General features: G+C 35.7%; 1 protein-coding gene across 1 annotated transcript; it reads right to left on the bottom strand.

Annotated features, from left to right (window-relative positions):
* Positions 1 to 15,307: 15,307 nt before the first annotated feature.
* Positions 15,308 to 22,028, bottom strand: LOC143236277 (EPM2A-interacting protein 1-like). The gene is made up of 2 exons (XM_076474552.1): positions 21,966 to 22,028; positions 15,308 to 16,275 (listed from the first exon to the last, which is right to left on the bottom strand). Exons 1-2 carry the CDS (start codon positions 21,979 to 21,981, stop codon positions 15,779 to 15,781), a joined length of 513 nt encoding a protein of 170 aa, XP_076330667.1. The 5' UTR covers positions 21,982 to 22,028; the 3' UTR covers positions 15,308 to 15,778.
* Positions 22,029 to 24,686: the final 2,658 nt, after the last annotated feature.

The raw sequence follows: 24,686 nt of genomic DNA, 5'->3' as shown, positions 1-24,686 counted from the left end.
AATTTTTCGGGTCTCACAATTAATTACTGGGAACTCAAAGATAACCCAGGGTAGTCAGAAACTTCCGTTTCTCTTCACCCCGCACGTTGAGAGATTAAGTGCTAAAGGAATCTGTAAAGAGCCATTGGACTTAAATGAGATATAAAGATTTATAGAGACATTTTGATGGACGCGCGACGTTAAGGAAGAAACCGACACAAGAGAGCAGGAAAGTCATAATAGGTATGAGATACGTAGAGTGTAGACGTCGTCAAGGAAGAAACAGGAAGATGCAAACATAGTGAATGCGATTTTGTTTTAGGAAAATGAATAAAAGAAACGTAATTGAAGTTAAGGAGATATTGATAATAAACTCTGACTAATGAGGTATAGTAGTTAGTTATATAAGCATACTTGATTAACGGCCCTTCTTAGAGGGGCTAACATAGAATATCATATGCCCTGTGAACTCTTGTTGCATGGAAAAAAACTGCTTTCATGAGTCAGGCGCCGAATAATGTCAGATTATGCTTCCTTTCCTTCCTATTTTGATATGAGATCAGTTGTTTCCAATGAAAAATTAATCACCAAGGGTGTTCGAAGATTGAACGATCCTCCTTCAACCAGCACGAAGCAAAATGTTTACGTTTATGTTGAATGGTTGATTTAGGGTCGAGTGGGCTGACGCTGTTTATATGAAGATGGTGAATACAAGTCTGGTAGCCAAAGTAAAGACGAAGGCAAGAACGTTGTTGTTGGAGTGAGAAGTAAGTCGACTACAACCGAACAAAGTATCGAACCAAACGGGTCCATTCAGGGTCGGGTACGAATCAGTGGATAAAGGTGCTCTGGCTGGGGTCTATAGATCTAATGCTTCAGATTTTAGGTGTGAAGTGTAAGGGATGCCCCGAGAAAACCCACTTTCACTAGTCCGGACCGAATGAAGCCTGGCTAGTGTCCGAGTGAAGCGCCAGTGAGATGCGAAAACCTGAAACAACACTAGAAACCAGATTAGAGTAATACATACGCTATTGTAGATTCAGATTGTAATTCATGAAACTATGTTAGTATTATTGCGAATAAGTTTGAGTGGGGATAAATATTTACACCAGGATTTAGAGGTTGCAGCAATTTTGTTGAAGTTGGAGGTTAGAGAGATATGGTGGGTGGCTCATGTTTTGTATTTGGAGTCGAGTTCAGTTATTCGTTCTTGTATTGTTTGAGTGGTGATGTATTCTTCAATGTAACTTGTTAGTGTGTAGTGTGGTAGGCGATGGACAAGACGTATCACATGATTTTGTTGTATTAGGAATTGGTTTTGGTTCACATTACACGTTACCACTGCGTCATAATCTATTAATCGTGTGGTGAATGCTCTGTATGTGTACATTATAATTTGTGGTCTGCAGCCGTGAGTGTGATGGTTTATTTTGTAAAGGTGTGATGTTCTTTGACTTTCTTTTCAAGTTCGTTGAAATGGGTATGCCAGGTAAGTTTAGTGTTGATGGTTATGCCTAAAAATTTAGCAGTTTTGGAGAATGTGATGGTAGTAGAGTATATAGGTTAAATTTGGCTAGTTTTACGCGTTGTAATATTTTTGTTTTAGCCTACGATAGAGAATTATTGCTCGAGTCTTGGCGAGTTTGAATACCATTCTCCATGTGTTGCATCATTTTGTGGTCCTTTTGAGGGTTTTTCGAATATTCTTTACAGCTTGTGAAGAGTCCCAAAAGATGCTTCACAGTGGTATATCATCAGCGTATTGTGAGGTGGGCATAAGAGGCGTGGTCGGTTGTGTTACGTCCTTAATGAAGAGTGTATACAGAACGCACCCTTGTGGTATACCTGTATTAAACGTGAAAGGTTGAGAGAGTTAATTTTAATTTTTACGGATCTGTTCTCTAAAAAGTTTGATATCCGTTTGGTAAACATGATGGGTATTTTGTATTTCATTAGTGTATACTTCTGTGCATTACGCCATACTTTTGTCGAATACTTTCTGCGGGTTTAGGAAAGCAGCAATTGTGGTTTTAAGTTTGTTAAATTATGTGTATGAAGTTTCTATCGCAAGAGGTGGTCTACGGTTTATCTGTTTTTGCGTTCAGCGTTCTGTTTGTATGATAGTGCGTTGTCATTTTCAAGCTTCTTTCGTAATCTTGTCGCTATTACTTTTTCCAAAAGTTGTTTGTACAATTGATTAAGCTAATGGGCTTAAAGTCACTTGGATATTTGGTATTTGGACCTTTTTTTGGGAATGAGTGTGATGATGGCTGATTTCCATGCACTTGGAAGATAACCAGAGAACATAGATAGGTGGTATAAGTTAGTAAAATGTACTGGGAGTTAGGAGGACATTGTTATTTAAAACAATGTTGGGGATTTTATCTTTGTCCTGTGCGATGTTAACTGTAAAGAAGGTGGAAAAGAATTTGATGTTGTCAGTAATAAAGGAATCTTTTCTTCGTGTCTGCTGCTGAAACTGCTATTTGTGAGGTAACAATTCTCTTGGAAAAATAACTCGCAAATAGATCTGACTTTTGTTTATCAGTAGAGGCAGTTATGTTTTTGTATGTAATGTTTTTTGTGTTAGTTCTTTATCGGCAGATACTTTTGAATGTTTTCCTGAAGGTGAATGGGTAAAGCCTACGTTTTCGAGTTTGTTACAGAAGTTACTCCAGTTGTATTTTTGGTTGGCTCTTATTAGGCCTTCCATTTTGTTCTTGATAGAAGTTATTTGTGTCTTTAAGATTGGGTTTCGCGTACTAATGCATTCTTGACGTAGTTTATGTCTTGAAAAAATGAGGATATGTATTTCGAGAGTCAAGGTCGAATTACTGGGTGTGGCTTTGGCTGTTTTTTTGGAACTGTGAGATCTATGAATTCGGTTATGGTAGTATGATATTATGGAGATATTGTTTAATATCATACTTAAAGTTAGGGAGGATTAAAAGTTCAGGTAACCTTTCATAAAGGTCCAGTCTACTTTAGCGAAGTTAAAGTATTTATGAAGTGCTGATTTTGAGCGATGTTATTGGAGTTAGTCTAGTCAGGGTTGCTATTTTGAAATGAGAGGGGTTGTGATTCCCTCCAATGTTTTTGCGTACTTTAAAGTTGTTAGTTAAATGAACAATGGCCAGATGGTTAAGGAGTTTGACTCGTAATCTGAGGGTCGCAGGTCCGAATCCCAGTCGCACCAAACATGTTCGCCTTTTCAGCTTTGGGGGCGTTATAATGTGACGATCAATCCCATTATTCGGCTAGCACAGATAGCCCTCGAGTAGCTTTGTGCGAAATTCCAAAACAAACAATAAGGAAAAACTACTCACGACGCAGGGGTACGAAGACTTTCTGTCGTAACTGCACTTGGGTAACTTAAGAAAAACAAATCAAAGTGCTGATTTAATGATTGATATGATATAAACTTTAGTTAATGTTATCTAATTGCAATGCCTTTGAAGAAAAAAGCAGGAACAAAACTGTCTTACTCTTAATCTTTAAATAAAAATAAGCAAGATGTAAAATTAATATGCTATCTATACCTCTGTTATGATGTATGTCTTGACTGCTGCAGTAGGTGACATTATGTATTAATTCCTTATTTCCTACAAGTTGTACAAGTATTAATTTTGTAACCTAGATTTACAGTATCATAAAAATATTATTAAAATACCTGTTTTGGTATACAAATAAAACAGCCTTAACAGTAAAAAGAACAATTAGAAGAATAACTGTACTTGCTTTTAGAAGAAAACGTCACAATGCAATTCTGATAAGACCTTTACTTGTCTTTTGTTGTAGCTCAATCTATCTACTGTATAGTTAACTTTCAAATTGTTTTTGCTAGTCAATAGATAATAATAGAGGCATCTCTAGGCTCTGTCACATGGGGCCCATTTCCCAAACCCACAGTTAGTGTCTTGAAAAATAAGAATAAAATACCATGATCAATACCATACTGACATGCCTAAAATTCTAGTTAGGCTTATAACTAATGGCAAATGTATAGAGTATGTATACCTTTCTAAATTCAACATATTTCGTTTTTTTAATTAATAGGTGGTGGGTTTAAAAAATTCTTCTGAATCAGTATGTAGAAAATTGTTGAACTGGTGTGTACAAAAACTAAAATACTATCTGATAGTACTATGGTATGTGTTTTTAATGCAAGTCCCAGTAAAACATAATTCAGAGTTTATAGCCATTTGATAATCATAAATACAACTTCCGAATTATATACGGATTTGCTTTTCTTCATCTTTAAAAGCGTGAAACTAAACAGACAAAAAAATGAGCCGCTGCAAGCAGCGACACAAACTGTGGAAATAACATATACTTAAATAAGCAGAGAAGAAAATGTCGCACATGCACCCAGAGCTTGTTCGTTGTTAAGTCCAAAGCTATACAATGGACTATTTGTATTGTGTTTACTGCGGGTATCGAAACTCGATTTTAGCGACCCCAGATTTACCTCAAAATCAACGGTAGTCAAACAGAGTTTATTAAAACCATGAATTCACGAAAATGATATTGGTTTCGGGCTAATATAGGAAGAGCTTGACAAAATGAACAAAAATATTAAAGTGTTTTCTATTTTTCCGAACGCATGCCACTCATGGATTTCGCCTAGAAGAGGATTCATTGCTAAATAGATTCGTGACACATATTTCACATATTCAGTTTCTTTGGCAACTTGATGTAGTAAGCACTGAATCAACCTAAATAAAACACAGACATGGGCACAACATGTTTGGTATGATGAGAAACATCTATTTTCTCCATGTAAAACTTACACTTTAGAAACAGCAAGAGGGACGAGTACCTTTGCAAAGTGCAGTGTGAAAGCAATAGAACTGTGGTAGGACAGCGGTAAGTTTACGGATTTGCAATGATAAAATCCAAAATTTGATTCCGCATGGTAGACAGCAGATAGCTCAATGTGGCTTTGCTCTAAAACTAATAACAAATAAACAAGATATATAATATTGATAGTAAATCGCTCTTCAAAAAATTCAAGATTGCCTACATTTCTCTAGTGTAGAATAAACATAAAGATATTAATTCGTTTGTAACTGAATCATGATTCGAATCACTTGTAAGTGAATTAGGTGTGAATGTGCCTTATAATTCTTTTTTCTAAAGCTTGTTTAGAAATAGATTTTAACAAGAAATTCTCTGGAACAATAGGCATGCGACCTTATATACTTATTTATCCGGACCAAGCGTGATCCAACGATTAGTCTAACGCACTATGAAGCTGAGGGTTTATGGTTCGTGTCCCGTTAACACAGTAAAACAATAAAATCGCTTTCCTAAATTTGAGGCCTTATGCGCGTTATACAAGTGATTGCAAATTCTGCTATCCGGTCTCAGGAGAGTAAACCAAGTGTCAGGGTGGGCGTACACTGCCTTCCTTCTATCACTTCCGATAGTTCTCTCGAAGCTTAGTACGAAATCCCGAGATTGGCCTGGCATGGCCAAGTGGTTAAGGCGCTTGACCTGTAATCTGAGGATCGCGGGTTCGAATCCTCTTCACACCAAACATGCTCTCTCTTTCATTCGTGGGGACGTTATAATGTACGATCAATCCCATTTTTCGTTGGTAAAAGAGTACCCTAAGAGTTGGCAGTGGGTGGTGATGACTAGCCTTACACTGCTACGTTAGGAACGGCTTAACGCAGGTAGTCTTTGTGTAGCTTTGTGTGAAATTAAAAAAACAAACAAACGAAATCCAACGAACAAAATATTATGAAACCCACGTCCTCCAGCAGTTGGGTCAGCGGTAAGTTTACGTAATTACAACTCTAAAATTCTGGGTTGAATCTCTATAATAGGCAAAACTCAAATAGCCTGTTGTGTACCTTTGCGAAAAAGCGACACACACGTACAAAATGCCTAAGCATCAACAGCGTTATAGCTTTTTAAACTAAAAATCATCTGCAGTTTGCCTCCCAGTGCTACAACGGTATGTCAGCGGACTCACACCGCTAGAAACCGAGTTTCGAAACTCGTGGTGGGCAGAACACAGATAGCCCATTGTGAAGCTTTTCAAACAAACATCTGCAGTTAAAAAGGAATGTTTCATTACACTGTTTAGTCTTAGAAAATTAATAGCATGTCATTTTAGGCATAATAGTTAGGCCTCATACAGAATCACTAATAACAATAAAATCAGGGATGAAATTGACCTGTTTTTGAAAAATAAAAAATATACGTGTAAACGACAAATCGGTTCAAATAAGTCTCGATACTGGTAGCTCCTTAAAAATAATTTCTGTTTTTTAGTACCTGTGAGTACCGGCAGAATTTAACCCTTGAAAACTGATTGGAGAATAACAATAATTATGGGAATATTATTTTATCATCAATAATATTAGTTATTTCTAGACCTCGTTTGTTTGTTGTTAATAGCAAAGCTGCAGAAAAGGCTATAGTTTTTACCCACCACGAGTATCAAAACCTGACTTTCAGCGTTATAAATTTCTAAAGTTACCGTCTGCCATTGACATTGCTAAACTTTCTATCTTTACAGAAACAAAAATATCGTTAGCGAACTCGTGAATATTAATGGCAGTGGGAACCTGACAACTGATAAAATTTCTTTGTCCCTGGAGGTTAGACTTATTTACTGTAGGTCACAGGTTAAGAACTGCACGAAAAGATTCTGCACTAGAACTGTGTTTGAAACTTTATTAGATATTTACTATTTAAACTGGTCAGTTTTCTTCTTAAGAGCTTAACCATCGCTACCTTTCTAGACGTCCAAAAAGCATTTGACTCAGTCTGGCACAATGGCTTACGCCATAAAATTTTAGCCCTCGGCATCCCACATATTTTCGTCCGCTGGATATCCAGCTTCCTTACTAACCGTAAGGCAAGTGTTAAAATAAATACTTCTGTCACACACCCATTCAGCTTAAACGCAGGTGTGCCTCAAGGTTCTGTACTAAGTCCAATACTTTATAATATATATGTCAATGACATACCTTTTCCCATTCTGAACTCTACCCTTATCTCCCAGTACGCTAATGATATCGCTATCTGGAGCACCTCATGCAACCCCCGTACTGCAGTCTCTAGAGTTCAAACAGCCCTTGACGCAATATCTCAATGGTGTAATAAATGGCGTGTCGTCTTAAATCCCACGAAATCACAAGCTATCGCCTTCCACAGAAAAGTTAACAAGTTCAGGAAAAAATTCAAAGACATAAAACTTTCTCTCAATAAAACTGATATCATTTTCACAAAGTCTATCACTTTTCTAGGCCTTACCATGACTCAAAACTTATCCTGGATACCACACTTTCAAAAAATCTCCACCCAAACAAGCAACAGAATTTTCTATCTAAAACAAATTAGTGGCCCCAACACAGGCTGCTCTCCCAAAATCATTCTTGCAATATACAAAGCATTCATTAGACCCCTTTTCGAATATGGTAATGCAGTTACATGTAACATGATAGAAAGGCAATAATCAATACTACAAAACCTGCAAAACCGCACCATTAAAATCGCTTACCGCCTCCCTAACTACACCCTCGTAGCATACCTTAATTCTTTATCTCAACTGTTATCAATTCAGGATCGATTCAACAAACTTGCCCAACGATACTACACTAAAGCTGCAGTCAAAAACCTCCAAACTCGTCAATTATTCCAACTGGCAGACACACCTCAAGCCTGGGCAAAGTATACTGCACCATTAAACTGGATTACTAACCACACTGACCAATACTAACTATTATTGTTGAAACAGGCCTTATAGTGTTACCCATTAAAATGCCATTAATTAATTGGCACTGGGTGGGTAGATTTTCGGCGCCCACCCAGTGAAAGTGGTTTTCTTCGGGTACTCCGGTTTTCCCCACATCTAACTTCTTGCCATTGGATTTATAGCTCCCCGGCACCCTGGCCCTGAAAGGACCTACTGTCTCTCTTCCTGTCACTCACCTTTCCTTTCTCTCTCTCTCCCTACATTAATCTTTTTTCTTCTCCTTCTCTCTCTCTCTTTCTTTATCCCTCCCTATGTCACCGGTTCCTTTAAGTATGCGTGACCTGCTGCAGCCTTGGTCTCCCTACTCGTGATCATGATGAATTCCGTCCACAGCGTACCAGCCCAGTTTTCCCGCTTATCAACTTTCCTATTTTATCGATATATTCCAACATACACAATTCAATTTGTTTTTCTACCTCTCTCCCCATGACACGTCTCACCTCAGAACGCGTGAGAGGCTGAAGAGAAACAAGAGTTTCTGAGCGCCCCGGGTTTGCCTTTGGGGTTTTCCCCTCAAAGGTCTTCAAAACCCAAACGACTACCACACCTTATATATATATATCTTAAGAGCTCAATTTTAATGATAATTAAAGAGGCCAACATGTCTCTGCCACGCAATCCTAACATGGCCAGTTTTTAACACGAGAAAAAAAATTATGAAAAATACGGAGAAAATCGAAAAATATTTATAGCAATGCTCGAAACCTGCAAAATGGTATATTTATACCAAATCTCATGTATGTTGGTTTATATAGACATGAATAATTCACCCAAAACCCAAAGTTGTACTTTCGTCTTTAACAAAAGACAAATATTCCAAAATTTTCTATATTTCTGTTTAGAACCTGCAGAAAGTATTGTTGTATTAAATTCCATGTAATTGGTGGAAACAAGGCTAAGTAACTGTCCTAAACCACTAAAATTATGGATTTATTTAAACATTTGACCCCCTAAAATGACCAAAAATGGGCCTATCCCACATTTTTTTTATGTAGATGCATCGGGCCTATAAAAATATCTTTGTACCACATACAAAATAAACTGGCTGAAATAGTCGAGTAATTGTTAAAAAATCCTAAAATTACGTTTTTTGTTTCATTTTGACCCTCTACAAGTACTAAAATTGAGAGTTCACCGTTTTTGTTTGTCAATGTGAGGGACCTGTATAAATATATTTTTTTTTATCAAATATAATGTAAATTGGTCACAAAAATGGCCAATTAATTATTTCAAAATTCTTCAAAGTATTCTTCTTTGTGAAACCTGAACATGTTAAAAAGATCAAAATAGGCAAATCGGACTTTTTTTCTGTCATTGTGTTGGGCGTAAAAATAATTTTTTTTTTTTTCTGCCAATCTTCATCTCGACTGCTATAATGTGACCACATAGGAGTTAAGAATACACATTTTTGGTTTGTTTGACTTTTGACTCCATAAAATCCTCCAAAACACGAATTGGCCTTTCAAGTTTCGAATTAAAACATTGAAAAATGAATAAATGGCGGTCGATTGAAAAGTGTTTATAAGGAAAAGGAAAGAAAGAAAAAATAGAAAAAGATTATATCTCTCGAAAGAAATAATAATTTAAAATACGGTATGGAATAAACTGTTCCGTTTAAATCGCAGAAAAAACAGTTTTTGGTCTCCTTACGTCCAATTGCTATTTCTCGCACAGCTGTTTCAAGATTGTGTATTTTAAAATATTGGCATCTTGTTGTTATATTATTTTATATATTTAACTGCATCTAGGTTAGGGTAAACATTCAAAGTATCTTATAGTGTGCATCATTTTTCAAGAATTTTTATTGGAAATACAAGCTACTTTATTTTTCTTAACTGAAAACTGCCGTCGTAAACAATCGGATTATCCAAGAGAAAACTTAGCATTATTTGAGAGCAAAATGATGCCATGATGTTAACGACTGTTAGTTAGATTGGTGAATATTTACACTGATATTTCAACTACGTTATTTGAGCATCCACAGTTTTCAGAGGTTAGTTAACGTTCTCTCGTCAGGTTGTCTTGTATGTATAAATTCACTCTGACAAGACGTAAAGATGTCACTATGAAGTCGTCAAATGGTAACAGTCTCGTTTGTGGGTGAATTTGTCAGATTTTCTCGATGAATCATATATATACATATATATATATAACCATAATTTTTAAAGCCAAAACAAATCACATTAAAATGAAACAAAATACGCTGCATTTATAAAAAAATATCCATAAGTACAAGCTACAACGTCGGATTATAAAATGTCTCCTAGGTTTTGGAGGTGACTGCGAAAGTAGGACCCACGTTGCGGTGGGGATATACTATCTGTCAGTCTTAACCTCCAGTTTGCTAGTTTCATATTAGAAATTAGGAGAGCGAGATGTAGATGCTTAAGCCCACAACGTCCCACATCCATATCACCCTTCATTGCTTGCAGACAGTTCTGGGAAGGTTACCAAGGAATAGTGAGACTGACGTTACATTATAACGCCCCCTTATTTTCCTTATATTTTATTTTTATCTTTTTTTATTCTTATTTTAACTTGTTTGTTTGTTTTTGAATTTCGTGCAAAGCTACACGAAGGCTATGCAGTGTAAGACTAGAGGGAAGGCAAGCTAGTTATCACTACCCACCGCCAACTCTTGGGCTACTCTTTTACCAGCATATAGTGGGATTGACCGTCAAATTATAACACCTCCACGACTGAAAGGGCGAGCATGTTTAGTGTGACGGGGATTGGATCCCGTGACCCTAGGATTACGAGTCGAATGCCTTAACCCACATGGCCATGCCGGGTCTGTCATAATTGTGTAGGTTACCATTTTCAAGATATAACTTTGAAAATATTTTTAAAACAAAGTTTAAAATGTAAAATAATATCAAGCAGAAATACCAAATTTTTATAAATAAATTTGAAAAAGTCGCTTCATCCAAGCTCGACCCGACTCGAACCCTGATATTTTTTTGTTATTTTCCGGCTCATAGACCAGGCTCGGGGCTGAGAAGACATCTACCTTATCAAAACTTAAGTATGTCCAATTATTCACACGATAAGGTTGTACTAAACGTGAACAGTATCCAGTGCAATTCTGGTATTTAGGTTTGGTAAACCAGGAATGATTAGAGATTTGTTTGAAATTTTCCTTCTCAACGTGCAGAGTACCCAAATACTCCTGTTTTTATAAGCCTTACGTAACTACTTAAATCTTTTTTTAAAAAAGTGACAAGATATCACAGTTTCGCACGTGAGAAACAAAGTCAACTTACTTGCCACTACGATAGTGACGTAATAGTGCTGATTCCAGGAAGGTTTGAAAGCAGAGAGATGGGTTTGGAGGAAAGGCTTTGTTGTTGTTGTCGTTTTTTAAGGATAAGTTGAAGGAAACCAATGATAAATAAATTGAAAAGATTGGATAGGACTTGTAGGACTATTATCAAGTAATTATGCGTATTTTCAAGAAACTCTGACCATTATTAATATTCTGTCTTTTTCTCTCTGTCTCATATACACACACATCTGAGATAAGTAAAGTACATCAAACAGTTACTATTTGGTGAAGATGTGTTGTTTGTTCTTTTGTATAAACATATTGGGCTGTCTGCTGTGGCCATTGCAGAGAATCAGACCCCAGATTTTAGCTTGGTTAAGTCCTTAAACCTGCCGCTGTGCCATCAGAGGACATTTATTGAATAACCTACCGAAATGACTAATTAATTAAAAATACAGAAACAGGAACTTATGAGGGCTGTAGTAACGCTGGGCTAGACAGTGTAATGATATACCTGTTAGAAAACACAAGCCAAATGACAAGAGGGAAGGCAGCTAGTCATCATCACCCACCGCCAACTCTTGGGCTACTCTTTTACCAACGAATAGTGGGATTGACCGTCACATTACAACGCCCCTACGGCTGGGAGGGCGAGCATGTTTGGCGCGACGCGGGCCCGAACCCGCGACTCTCGAATTACGAGTCGCACGCCTTACGCGCTTGGCTATGCCAGGCCTACTAAGTTAATAAATAAACTACCTATCCGTATCAAACTCTGCATATTGTGAATTACCTTCTCCAGATTTTAACTGTAAATAAATAAAAAATATTTATACCTCTCAAACGTAATGTATTATTGAGAATAACCCACCCCAGGATTAAGTAATCATAAAATAAGTAGATAATATATATATACTCTTCAAAACAAGAAACGCAAAAGGGATATTTTTGTTATTTTAAAGAGAAATATATGTAATAACGTTACAAGCTCAAAGTATGTGATGTAACACGTGTTAAGGCACTGATTGTCAGACCAAAATGACAATAAAAGTTGTGCACTTTGAAAACGGAGGAAAACATCGGATTTTTCGCCAAAACGCATGCGTGTCCAATAAATTTGCTTGAGAGATCTGCATGTTCTGCAAGTGCAACATGTGCAAAATCCCTATAAAAGTGACGGGTTCTCGGTTTCCATAGCTCAGTGTTAAGCCACCGACACGCAATACAGTTACGCCAAGACTGACTGAAGCACAACGCAACAACGCCATTGGTCAGTTAGTAGTAGGCGAATCTCGATCAGATGTTGTCAGAGCTGTGAATGTCCACCCAAGCACCATCACAAGGCTATGGAATCGTCACCAACAACATGGATCAACTCGTGACTGTCCACGATCTGGCGGACCTCGTGTGACCACGCCCGCACAAGATCGCAACATCCGGTTACGTCACCTTCGAGATAGGACCACCACTGCGACGTCTACTGCCTCAACCATACCAGGGATGCGTAGGATTTCCGATCAGACCGTACGCAACCATCTACAAGATGCAGGAATCCGACCTCGACGTCCAGTCAGAGGCGTCATCCTCACCCAGCAATATCGTCAAGCACGGCTGCAGTGGACTCGGGCACATCGGGTATGGCCTCATCGACGATGGAGGCATGTTTGGTTTAGCGATGAATCACGTTTTATGCTTCGTAGGCAGGATGGAAGGACCCGTGTTTACCGTCGCCGAGGTGAACGTTTTGCAGCAAATTATGTGCAGGATGTTGACAGATTTGGTGGTGGCAGCGTCGTGATGTGGGCTGCCATCGCCTACAATGCCAGAACAGACCTTTTGCACATTCGAGGGAATCTTACGGCTCAACGATATGTCGACGAAATTCTTAAGCCCCATGTGCAACCCATCATGGTGAACGTCAACGACGTTTTTCAACATGACAACGCCCGTCCTCACACAGCCCGACTCACCACTGTCTTCTTGAAACACCACAACATCAACGTTCTTCCCTGATGATGGGACGAGTTGGACCGACGTCTGCGACGGCGACAACCTCAACTGCAGACTCTACCTCAGCTTGCAGCAGCTTTGCAGGTTGAATAGACAGCCATTCCACAGGATGTGATTCGTCATCTCATCGCTTCCATGGGCAGGAGATGCCAAGCAGTTATTGATGCTCACGGGGGGCATACTCGTTATTAACGTTGAGTGACGTTAAACTCACCTAGTGAGCATAGACTTCGCCTTTGCAGACTTTGGATCTTCAGCAGTGAATGTGCAAAGTTTCACACATGTCATACAGAACTACCCGGAATAAAGTTAACAATTTGTCTCATATTTTGCCTTTTGCGTTTCTTTTTTTGAAGAGTATATTACAAGCTAGTACTACCCAAAGATCTTAAGTTGTACAATTGTTATGTAGGCCTATAACTGATTCAATAAAACGTTTGTTAGGCATAAATCAAATACATATTTTCTATCTCCTTTTGGCCCGGCATGGCCTAGCGCGTAAGGCATGCGACTCGTAATCCGAGGGTAGCGGGTTCGCGCCCGCGTCGCGCTAAACATGCTCACCCTCTCAGCCGTGGGGGTGTATAATGTGACGGTCAATCCCACTATTCGTTGGTAAAAGAGTAGCCCAAGAGTTGGCGGTGGGTGGTGATGACTAGCTGCCTTCCCTCTAGTCTTACACTGCTAAATTAGGGACGGCTAGCACAGATAGCCCTCGAGTAGCTTTGTGCGAAATTTCCAAACAAAGCAAAGCTATCTCCTTTTACTTTACAGTTTTATTATTTATTAATTTCAGCGTAATTGATATTAATTATATATAATTATTTTAATGGTGTTTAATTAGTTACTGAAAATAATTTAAACTTGACTAATTTGTCACGTTAGGTCTAGACTAAACATATAACTACGCCTTATAACGGCTAATATGTTCTTACCATCTTAAGACTCAGCCTAATAGTTATTTAAGCCTAATTTTATATTTATTGTACAGTTCATTTTCATATAGCTTTTGTTGCCAAAAGAGAATTGAAAGAGAACGGTTACTTACCTTGTCAGATGAAAAGATAATCAGTTTGTTTGTTTGTTTTGGAATTTCGCACAAAGCTACTCAAGGGCTATCTGTGCTAGCCGTCCCTAATTTAGCAGTGTAAGACTAGAGGGAAGGCAGCTAGTCATCACCACCCACCGCCAACTCTTGGGCTACTCTTTTACCAAAGAATAGTGGGATTGACCGTCACATTATACGCCCCCACGGCTGGGAGTGCGAGCATGTTTAGCATGTTCGCGGGCGCGAACCCGCGACCCTCGGATTACGAGTCGCACGCCTTACGCGCTTGGCCATGCCAGGCCCAAGATAATCAGTACTGTGTAATTTCACGTCTTAACCTTGAACTTTTTATTAAATAGGTTATTTGGACGCACATGCGTTCTTAGGCGTTAGGGCCCGGCATGGCCAAGCGTGTAAAGGCGTGCAACTCGTAATCTGAGGGTCGCGGGTTCGCATCCCCATCATGCCAAACATGCTTGCCCTTTCAACCGTGGGGCGTTATAAAGTTACGGTCAATTCCTCTAGTCTTACACTACTAAATTAGGGACGGCTAGCACAGATAGCACTCGAGTAGGTTTGTGCGAAATTCAAGAAAACAAACAAACAATCTTAGGCGTTAAGAATGTTGAACTATAACTAAGGTTAAGAGTGATACCAGGGAAGTTCTAGCCGAAATACTTGAAACGAGTAAATAACAATTGTTTTACTAGTGTTTGTGTTTCCTTAATGTAGCGATTAGAAACCGCCTTTCCATTTTTGGCTGCAGGCAGCGAAAAGTGGTAAATAAGCAAAGCAGTTTTGGGAAAATCTAGTAGGACATAACTGTTTTGTTAATATTACCTCATGCTTAGGAAATATGGCATTATTTTGATATATTATATCAGGGTTGGCCAAATTTGCTTAACGTAAAAGCCACATACGATAAACTTCAGATGTTTGAGAGCCGTGAACAAATATTACACACACGTTTTTATTGTTACATGCATATTTTGTGATATAAATATTAAAAAATAAATGTACGTGATAATATTTATTAATGTATGTAGTTTTTAAATTGTTAATTTGTATTAGTTTCAATAATTACAAAGTACACATATATATACCAAATGTTTTCAAAATCCTAGCTGATAATTGTTTTAATTATATTGAGCGTATTTAATACAGTAATGAACTACAGAAACATCTAATAAAATATGCGAATTTGCATTTCATTAACATTAAATGAGACTGACAACAATAAAAATAAAAGGGGTAAAACATATCTGGTCAAAACATAGAAGAAAACATGTAAAACAAGGTAATTAGAGATATTTTAATCAGATACCATCTTACAAAATTTTAGTCTTATCATAATATATTTCTGACACAAACAGACATTGATACAATTGTCAGGCTATTTTCTGCTAGAGGAGGTTTTGTGAGTTTCCATCTTGGTTGTGAGACGTTGAAATTCCGGCTGATATGTTGTCAAGGCTGTACGAATTAGCTCCGTCAGGTGCTGATTTGTAAGGATTGCACGACGCTTCGACTTCAGAAACTTCATTACAGAGTACAGTGATTCATAGCAATATGTTGTGCTGAAAATTGAGATGAGTCGCTCACTGGTTTTCTTAAGTTCAGGATGTTTTATTTCTGGAACTTCCTTCCAGAATTTAGTTGCAGAATGGGATTTATGGATAATCTTTAGCCCCAGGTCCTCCTGTAGTTATATTATTTCCATCTCCACAGCAGATGATTCTGTAACTAGAGGTTCGAGAATTGAACAACCATCATTGATCACATCAACCATGAATGGATTTATAAGAAAGGCGAAGCAAGACTTCAGCTTCTGCAAGTCCTCAAACCTGTCTAGGAAATTATCAAGCAGCCCTTGTAATTTATCTTTGTATTCTTCCAGTTTGTAGTCTTTTATTTCAATATCAAGGAATTTATTTACTCTCCTTTTGAGATTGAGAAAGTAACTGAAGTTTCTTGACAATATGTCTCTTTGAAAAAGTCTTATTTTATTCTGAAAGCTGAAAATTGTCTGAATGAGATCAGAATCAATCTTATCCTTACCCTGGAGTGCCAAGTTGAAAGTTTGTAGATTATTCATTATATCAGTAAGGAACATTAGATCTTGCATCCATTCACCATTTCCTGGTTGAAAATAGAATCTTTTCTTCAAGAAAAGTAATAATAGGCTCCAACAGATCCACAAACCTATTTAAGACATTTTAATTTTAATTATTTAAAGCTATATGCTATTAATTTTTTATCTTTTATCTAATCCTTCTAGGAAACTTCCCAACAAGTATAACTCGTCATAGACATACATTTATTATTTGAAAGCAAAATAAACTTATGCAAGTAAGGTGCCATTTGGATGAATTAAGTAAATATAATATTGTACAAATCTCTGCTTACTGATTTTTCATCAGAAATTGAGTATATTTCACATCATAACAAAAGGTTCTATTAAGAAATGTCTCACGGAATAAATGTGAGCGCTCTGACTTTGACTGGGACTTAAAACAATTAAAGCAAGTGAAAAATCTTCATTTATTCTACAAAATCTAAAGCCGATGAGTATACATGTGTGGGTGTTTTTACTGGAAACAAAACTTTCCTGGAAATATCTGTCTGAATTTGGTGAAACATGTTTCAAGAACTTAGGAACTGTTTCATACTGAAAAAGGTCCGAGATAGCCAGGTGGCTAGGGCACTCCACTCGTAATCTGAGGGTCACGAGTTTGAATCCCCGTAACACAAAACATCTTCACCCTTTCAGCCGTGGGGGCATTATAATGTTTCGGTCAATCCCATTATTCTTTGATATAAGAGTAGCCCAAGAGTTGGCGGTGGGTGGTAATGACTGTCTCCATTCTCTCTAATCTTACACTTCTAAATTAGGAACGGCTTGTACAGATGGTCTTCGTTTAGCTTTGTGCGAAATTCAAACCAAACCAATTATACTGAGAGAACTTTAACATTAGTATTTCTTGTATACAATGTCTTCTTCCCCAGAGTGCGTGCGCTTCCTAAATCGCTGATTATCATTTTCATTCTAAAAACAAAAAAGGAAATATCTTCAAGGTGTCACCTGGCCTGTGTAACAGATTTACTGTTATAAATTTATTTATTGTGTATTGCGCAAATCTCGGCTGTTGTCTAAAGTTGTAGTTGATTCTAGCGTGTCGAACGTTGTTGAAAGTTCGAGAATCTCGCATGATTAGTATGAAAGCTAACGGACAGACAGTAATAGAATAATGTTTATCAGTTACAGTAAACATGTTATAAGCCAGTATTAAGATCTTTGGTGTTGCTAACTGTGAAGATGGTGCTGCTGATTTACAAAAGGATTTCGATCATATATTTAGTTGGGCAAATAAATGGCACATGGGTTTTAATTATAATAAATGCAAGATAATTCATGGCGGTTATCATAATTAGAATTATAAGTATAATTTGTATGAGAATAACCTTAACAGTATTATGAAGGAAAAATATTTTGGAGTAATATTCGATCAGCCTTTAAACAATCCAAGCAGTTTGTTGTTGCTAATAGTAGAGCAAATAGGATTTTAGGTTGCATCTACAGAAATATTTGAATACAAGACTAAAGAGGTTATAATATCATTGTACAGAATAAAGATGTTGCTGCAATTTAAGTTTTCCACTCTTGTTCCATTCATACCATTTAACTTTTGGTTTATACTAGGGTTAAAATAGGAGTTTAAGCATGAATTATAGATGTATTTCATACCTGAACTATTTTTTAGGATAATTCTTACTTCTTAATGTACTATGTAGTTTTCTGTAGTAGTAAGATTTGAAATTATTATTAAATTAAATGTATCAAATTCAAAATGTAGAAATCTTAACCATATCTGTGCTGTGAAATTGGCTGCTGTGTACAAGAAATGCTATTTTATTTCTGGCAAGTTTTTCAGCTTGAATGCAATTTTGTTGGAAAATGAACACTGCTGAAAATCTTGACAGAAATGTTGTCAATTTTTTAGCAAAACTGTGCATATTTTCCATGTTTTCAAAAATTGGAGGAATGTAGACTCTTTTGAATAATCTGCAAAACTTTTATGGTAAGACATTTAAAGTGCATCAATAATGCTTTAACAGCAAAAACCATTATGGACTCTTGAGAGCTTAATTTTAATTGTAGACTTTCACTGGGTTTATCAGACCTTCCTCAAGGGCAGCATTTGGTATGCAATTTCTTGCTTTAAAAAAAATTGAATTGGACATCTACTTAATTTTTCATTGTGGGCTTATACTGATGACACTTATTTGCTCATAGGGTTTGAAGTATGCCATACCTAACAAAGAAGCAACACTTGTTCAAAGTGAATAGATGAAAATAAATATGCAAAGATGTCATTCATTTAAGCCTTTGATTGTAATATACACATATATATAGCAAAATCTTGTGGCCTAACAGTGTTTTTAGAACTTAGTTTAGCCTAATACATACAAAACATTTTTAATTGGTGTTTTTTTTTAATTCTACTGTATATAAACATTATGTGTATATTAATATGTTTTTGTAGTTTAGCCTAATACATAGAAAACATATTTAGGTTGGTTTGTTTATTTTTTTAATTCTACTGCATGTAAAAATTATGTGTATATTGATATTTTTCTGTCTAGCTGGACATAATTTTAAATATAAGTAAATTACCTGTACTTTATAGATGCATTAAACATTTTGTTCATATGACAGGAGTATTTTTATGGGATACAGGCAATTTCTCACCAAGTTGTGATAAAAAAGGGCAATGTCTCACCAAAATATTTTTATACAGTCTACCTTTTTATTGATTTGTATTACTTTTTCTTTAAATACATCTTGAGAGTTTGTTTGTTTACTATTTTAGGTTTATTTGTTTCAAAGTGAGAACTTAATTATGTCAGGAAAATTACTTCAAATGAGTGTTTGTTTCCATGTAAGAATCTAATTAGGTAGGTAATTTGGTAATTATTGCTTGTATTTTTCAAGATAAGAAACTGAACATTGTTGCAAAAAATTCGTCACTTTGTTGCATAAAATTGGCGTCTTATTAGAAAGAAATAGTTCTATTTGAATAAAACAATTGTTCAACACATTTTTCAGTCGAAAAAAGGGACTAAATTTTTCAAAAAATGATTGGAAAATGCGAAAGATGTATGAAAAAACATGTAAAGAAAACTTAGAGCAACTGCACACAATTGAAACATCATTGAGAAAAACTTCTTGAATATTTATAAAAATTAGAGAAATTTTGGTGAGTGACTTCATTTGATTGCCTCATTCATGTTTTGTAGTTATAATTCTCAACAAAGTGTACATCTTATGCTTCATCAAAGTAATGCCAAATTTTTGCAACAAAGTACCAAACTTTCCAAAACTATGAATACAAATGCAACATTAAAAGTTAGTTTGTTTTTTATTCCTGTAATTTCTTGCTGTGATGAGACATTGTCCTGGAACCTATTTTTACACCTAAATGACAGCCATCTAGGTTGTACATAGCTAAAGCTGATGTATAATGTATTGGATTTTAGTAGTGCATCAATACACTGTTATTATCATCTCATTTCAGGCCTATTAATAGCTTCCAAAATACTCTTGGAAACCTAGCTGTTGTTTTGTTAAAGACCTGTAAACAAATGTAGGCTAGCTTTATAAATTGTGTGTTCATTTTGTTGCTTTGTTGATGGTCCAGAATGCTAGTCACTGATGAGCAAAGCCACAGATGAGGCTGTACAAAAGATCAGGCCAAAACCTTCATCCCAACCACACTGCTTTCACTTTTCCAGTTTCATTTGCCAATGCAAAAAACTGATAAGAATTAATAGAAAGCAGGTGGGGTTTGAATGGTGGGTGGTCTTTGAGGTATTTTGCCCTGCTGGAGTAGTCTTTAAACAAAACGTTTTTAAGAACCACAACTATAAACAAGTGCATGCCAGTTGTTGAGATTGTTGGTTCTCTTTGATGTTTTGCTAATAATCCAGTAAACTGCAGGCTAGCTGTAGAGATAGTTATAGTTTATGTTAATGACTTTGTAGTCACATTTGGGCCAGTTGTTAATTTCTAAAATATCAGACTATTAAAATAATATGTTAAACCACTATATCTTACTATTAGACTATTATCATACCACAAGATCTCATGCTACTGAACCATTATAATAAACTAGTTTATCATATTATTAAACTATTATCATAGAACAATAACATGCTGCCAAACTGTTTGAATAAATAGTATATTATACATGTATGTATATATGTGTATGTGTTAAGATTTCTTTTCTTACATTAATTACACACACTTATTAATTTAGGTTACCAAGTGGTGAAGTAAAAAACTCAAAACCCCATACATAGCATATGATACTGTTAAACTATTATTGTAAACAATTACTGTTAATTTATAACGACAAAACTGTTAGACTGTTACAGTGAGACAGTATACCATACTTGTTGTTGTTTTTTCTGTTTTTCCCAGTTTATTGTTTAATTCTTTAAAACCAGAATAACTTTGTGATAAATACTGAATCAAATGTTAGACTGGGAGCTTTGTATTCATTTATAGTCAGTTCATGGCGTTATCTTACAATAGTTTTACAAAAGTGGATACTATACTTTCACATGATCAGTGTCTAAATTTAACTGTATTAAAATCGTTATTTTAACAGCTGTCTCAAAGATTTTAATGAATGCGCTCTGATAGTGTAATGAAACTTCCATGTATGATGACTTCATCAATCTCTCAACTTGAAACTATTATTTTCCGTATTTTAACATGTATTAATACAGTTTGTTACAACTAAAATCTTAAATGAACGTCTCACTAAATATTCATCCATTTTCTTTACAAGGTCACAGTTGAATTAAATTTGGAGAGTGTTTTATGTTATGAGATGTTGATCACTGGTAAACATACCTCTAATCTTCAGTGGTAACACAAATCTTGTGGAACTATGGAATACATTTCTATACTATTCATAACTTCTTTAAGACATTGTCCTATAGGGTGCTTGTTTCCACTATCATTAGTAAAACTTGCATATTATTCGAATGTGACAGTTATTATCATGAAAAAATGTTATCACCTTACAACTAAACATAATAAATGGACGATATTTTTGTTTAACTTTACTGTTGTATAAAATATTATATTACATGAATTTTTAGATTCTCCATGTATAAAGTTTGGAGACTTTTAAGAATTACAAAAGTCATACACTTATAGAGACAGTGATTATAGAGTACACAAACTGCTGTGGAATTATCGATGTTGTTATCGTATATACCCCAAACATCCTTTAACTAATAAGAAAAAGGTGATTAGAGCCTGTCAAGTGTGATGTTTAAGAACGCTTTCCAACTTGGTTTAGAAAATATATACGATAGTCGTTAAATTTAGAAAAAACCATTTGGCCTTTAGTACAAGCTAAACCTTGAACGTTATAATATAGAATATTGCCACGTGGTCACTGATATATATAAAACACTTGAAGGTAAAGTTGACTTTGTATTCGTATAATCTGAGTAATACTTTCATTTCTTGATATCTATTTCAGTATCTTACATTTAAATCCAGTTTTTCAAATGCAGACAAGTACATCAAGTAATAAATCAAGTGATTATTTTAAAGATTTTTGTTGACATGAATTACATAAATAGGTGTTTGTCCTATCCTAATATACTAGAGACTCCAAAATATCAGTTACTATAATATATGTATACGTGAATATATAGAAGATGTAATAATGAAACTCTAAATGAGATTTATGTCCACTTTACAGAATGATAAATGTATTCAAGTAGACTGTGAGGTTCTGTAAATAAAAATTGTAAGACAATATCTTTGTTTAAAGACAAAGTATATAATAATGAAATTAAACTATACTTACAGTTAATGTTCACCATACGTTAATTCGTTTTTTTGTATGTTTCTGAAACTTAAAAGTCAGCAGACGTAATCTGTTACATGGTGTTAAAAAACAGTAAATTTTTATTCTGTCACTCAGTTAGCTTACAGTTATTTTTATACAGTGCCCAACATAATGTCAGTAGTTGAATAAGTTTCAGTAAGCTCAGAAAAATTTTTCATATAGAAAGATCGATTCACTTTCACTTAAATTTGAGAAATTAGTTTTCATCGACTTAAAAAATGATCAGTTATTGCTTTTAACAATAACAATAACCTTTCCCATAGTACCCGTCTTAACATTGCTCAGAGAAGACGCAACATACAATAGCATAGAAGATGTTCTTGACGTTAAGAAAAATATACTTATGGTACGAACTCATCTTTCAATGTTGTAACATCAATGAAAAATTTCCTCGGTTAAAGTCATTACTGTTCACAATGTGACAACGCATTTGAGCATTTAAATAAGCATAATTCTTCTGGTTATTTTAATGTTTGAAAAAATGATGAAGGCTTGAGAGTTGAACCCCTAGTTTGTAGTGGTTGCAACAAATTTTGCAAGTCTGCAAAATATTAAAAGAGACATGAATCAAAGAATAGTAAACAAACGATATCTTTGATAATTTCTACCAGCATGTAAATACTTTTGTCGTTAGTATCAGAAAAAAGATTCGTCAAATACACATTTGTTTTTGTTTGTTTTATTTTTCGAAAGAAATCATGGAACCAAATTGTAATTTGTTCGACGAATTCTGTCAATTCTTTGCTTACAAAGAAGGTACGAATTATACAGCTATAGTACAAAATATGAAAGAGTTAGACAGACACTTCACCTTGAATTATTTTAGTCGTCAAGAAATGAAGCTCGAAATTATCATAAATGATATAAAAAATCACGCTTATCGTTGTCAAAATTTTCAGAATTAGAATAATTGTCAATTGCGAGTTTATACCTATGTTTTTATTATTGTTTTTAAAAATATTTGATTAGAAAAACTACAGAAAGGATATTTCTCTTACCTTTTCAATATAAACTCAAGTGAAAAATATTGAGAACCTATACTGAATGACCGTTTTCACTTTCCTGACATCATGTTAATATTCATAAGACAAAAGTTCCTAGATTGTCACTTTCAGCAATGAGAGGAAGAGAACATCTTTGACTTTCAAAAATAGATGCACAGGTAAGAGAAAGAACTTTCAATGTTGGTTCCTATTATATTTGTTGTTTTCTTGAAAATTGTGTCGAAATTCGCATTTGTGGTTCTTTATCTCTATATACTATCGATCAAATATAGATATATTTCTATGGTGCTGTCTTCAATCGAGGAAGGAATTACTCACAATCTATGGTGTAGTTTCGTCTGCGTACGTGACCAGTTTCTGTACATTTGGTTATATTCAGATGGAGGTTTATATCATCAAATTCGATAGTTTTTCACACCTAATCATGGATACTTTACAACCAAGTACTTGTTATATTATATACACAAATCCGAGATAGTAAAAATCCAACTTACCCTTAACGATGGTGAGAAGCAAAGCCTAAATTATTGAGCAGTTGGTTTCTGTATGGAATAAAACATGCTACTACCATGGCTATAGTAAATGTTATGATAATGACACAAAGAACGTAGTTTTAAATAGTCCCATCAGGTTTATTATAAACAGCACATAAAAGTATATCTTGCTGTATAATTTATAACATTTTATAGATCATAGAAAGTGTTCTAGCATTTGGCACTTCATTGAAACTCATTAGTATGGCTTTGAACTTTCTATTGTTTATGGCCATTTAATAACTTCTTGTGTTATTTCAGCTTAAGGAACACTCAGTGAGGACATCATTTACCTGTTCTTGCATCAGATGTGTGAGTTATTTGATAAAGAGGCTTCCATTGTATATAGATTCTGAGAAATATAATTGTCTGAATTTGACTTCAAGAGATTTTATAGGGATTTTGTCTGAACGTATAATTTACATTGACAGTATTCAATTAATGAAACAATGCATTGTAGTTTTTTTAAGTATACAAGTAAGTAGGTAGCTTGCTTTGTTTAGAACAATGATTCTCAACCTGTGTGCCGCGGTGTTTTTGAAACACGTTCAACTTTCTTGGGATTTTACAAGCAAGTCGAACACATCAGTTAATAAAAGCTACTATAGAGACACTCTGAAACCTTCCAAAACATTCGATGGTTTTCATTGAACTCGAGCACTGGGAAGTTCATACTTAAATTTCATTCTCAACTGCAACGGCTCGACTGTTAGTTTAATTGTGGCGCAACAAGCGCTTCGTACGTCATAAATCATGCATCAAACAATCAAACTGCTGCCTGTTTTTGTTTGTTTGTTTTTTGAATTTCGCGCAACGCTAGCCGTCCCCTATTATAGCAATGTAAGACTAGAGGGAAGGCAGCTAGTCATCACCACCCACTGCCAACTCTTGAGCTACTCTTTTACCAACGAATAGTGGGATTAATTGCACATTATACCGCCCTCACGGCTGAAAGGGCAAGCATGTTTGGTGCGACCGGGATTCGAACCCGCGACCCTCGGATTACGAGTCGAACGCCTTAACACGCTTGGCCATGCAGGGCCCGAAACTGCTGTATGGAACACGTTCTCATTCTGCAGTAAGCTATAGCTACTAAGCTGCAGATAGGAATTTTATGTCAACTGCAGAACTTCGTGCTTATC

The sequence above is a fragment of the Tachypleus tridentatus genome, chromosome 2 (genome assembly GCF_004210375.1).
Source record: "Tachypleus tridentatus isolate NWPU-2018 chromosome 2, ASM421037v1, whole genome shotgun sequence".
Lineage (NCBI taxonomy): Eukaryota > Metazoa > Arthropoda > Merostomata > Xiphosura > Limulidae > Tachypleus > Tachypleus tridentatus.
Note: the sequence above shows the minus strand (reverse complement) of the source record. Positions and strands in the feature narration are given on the sequence as shown.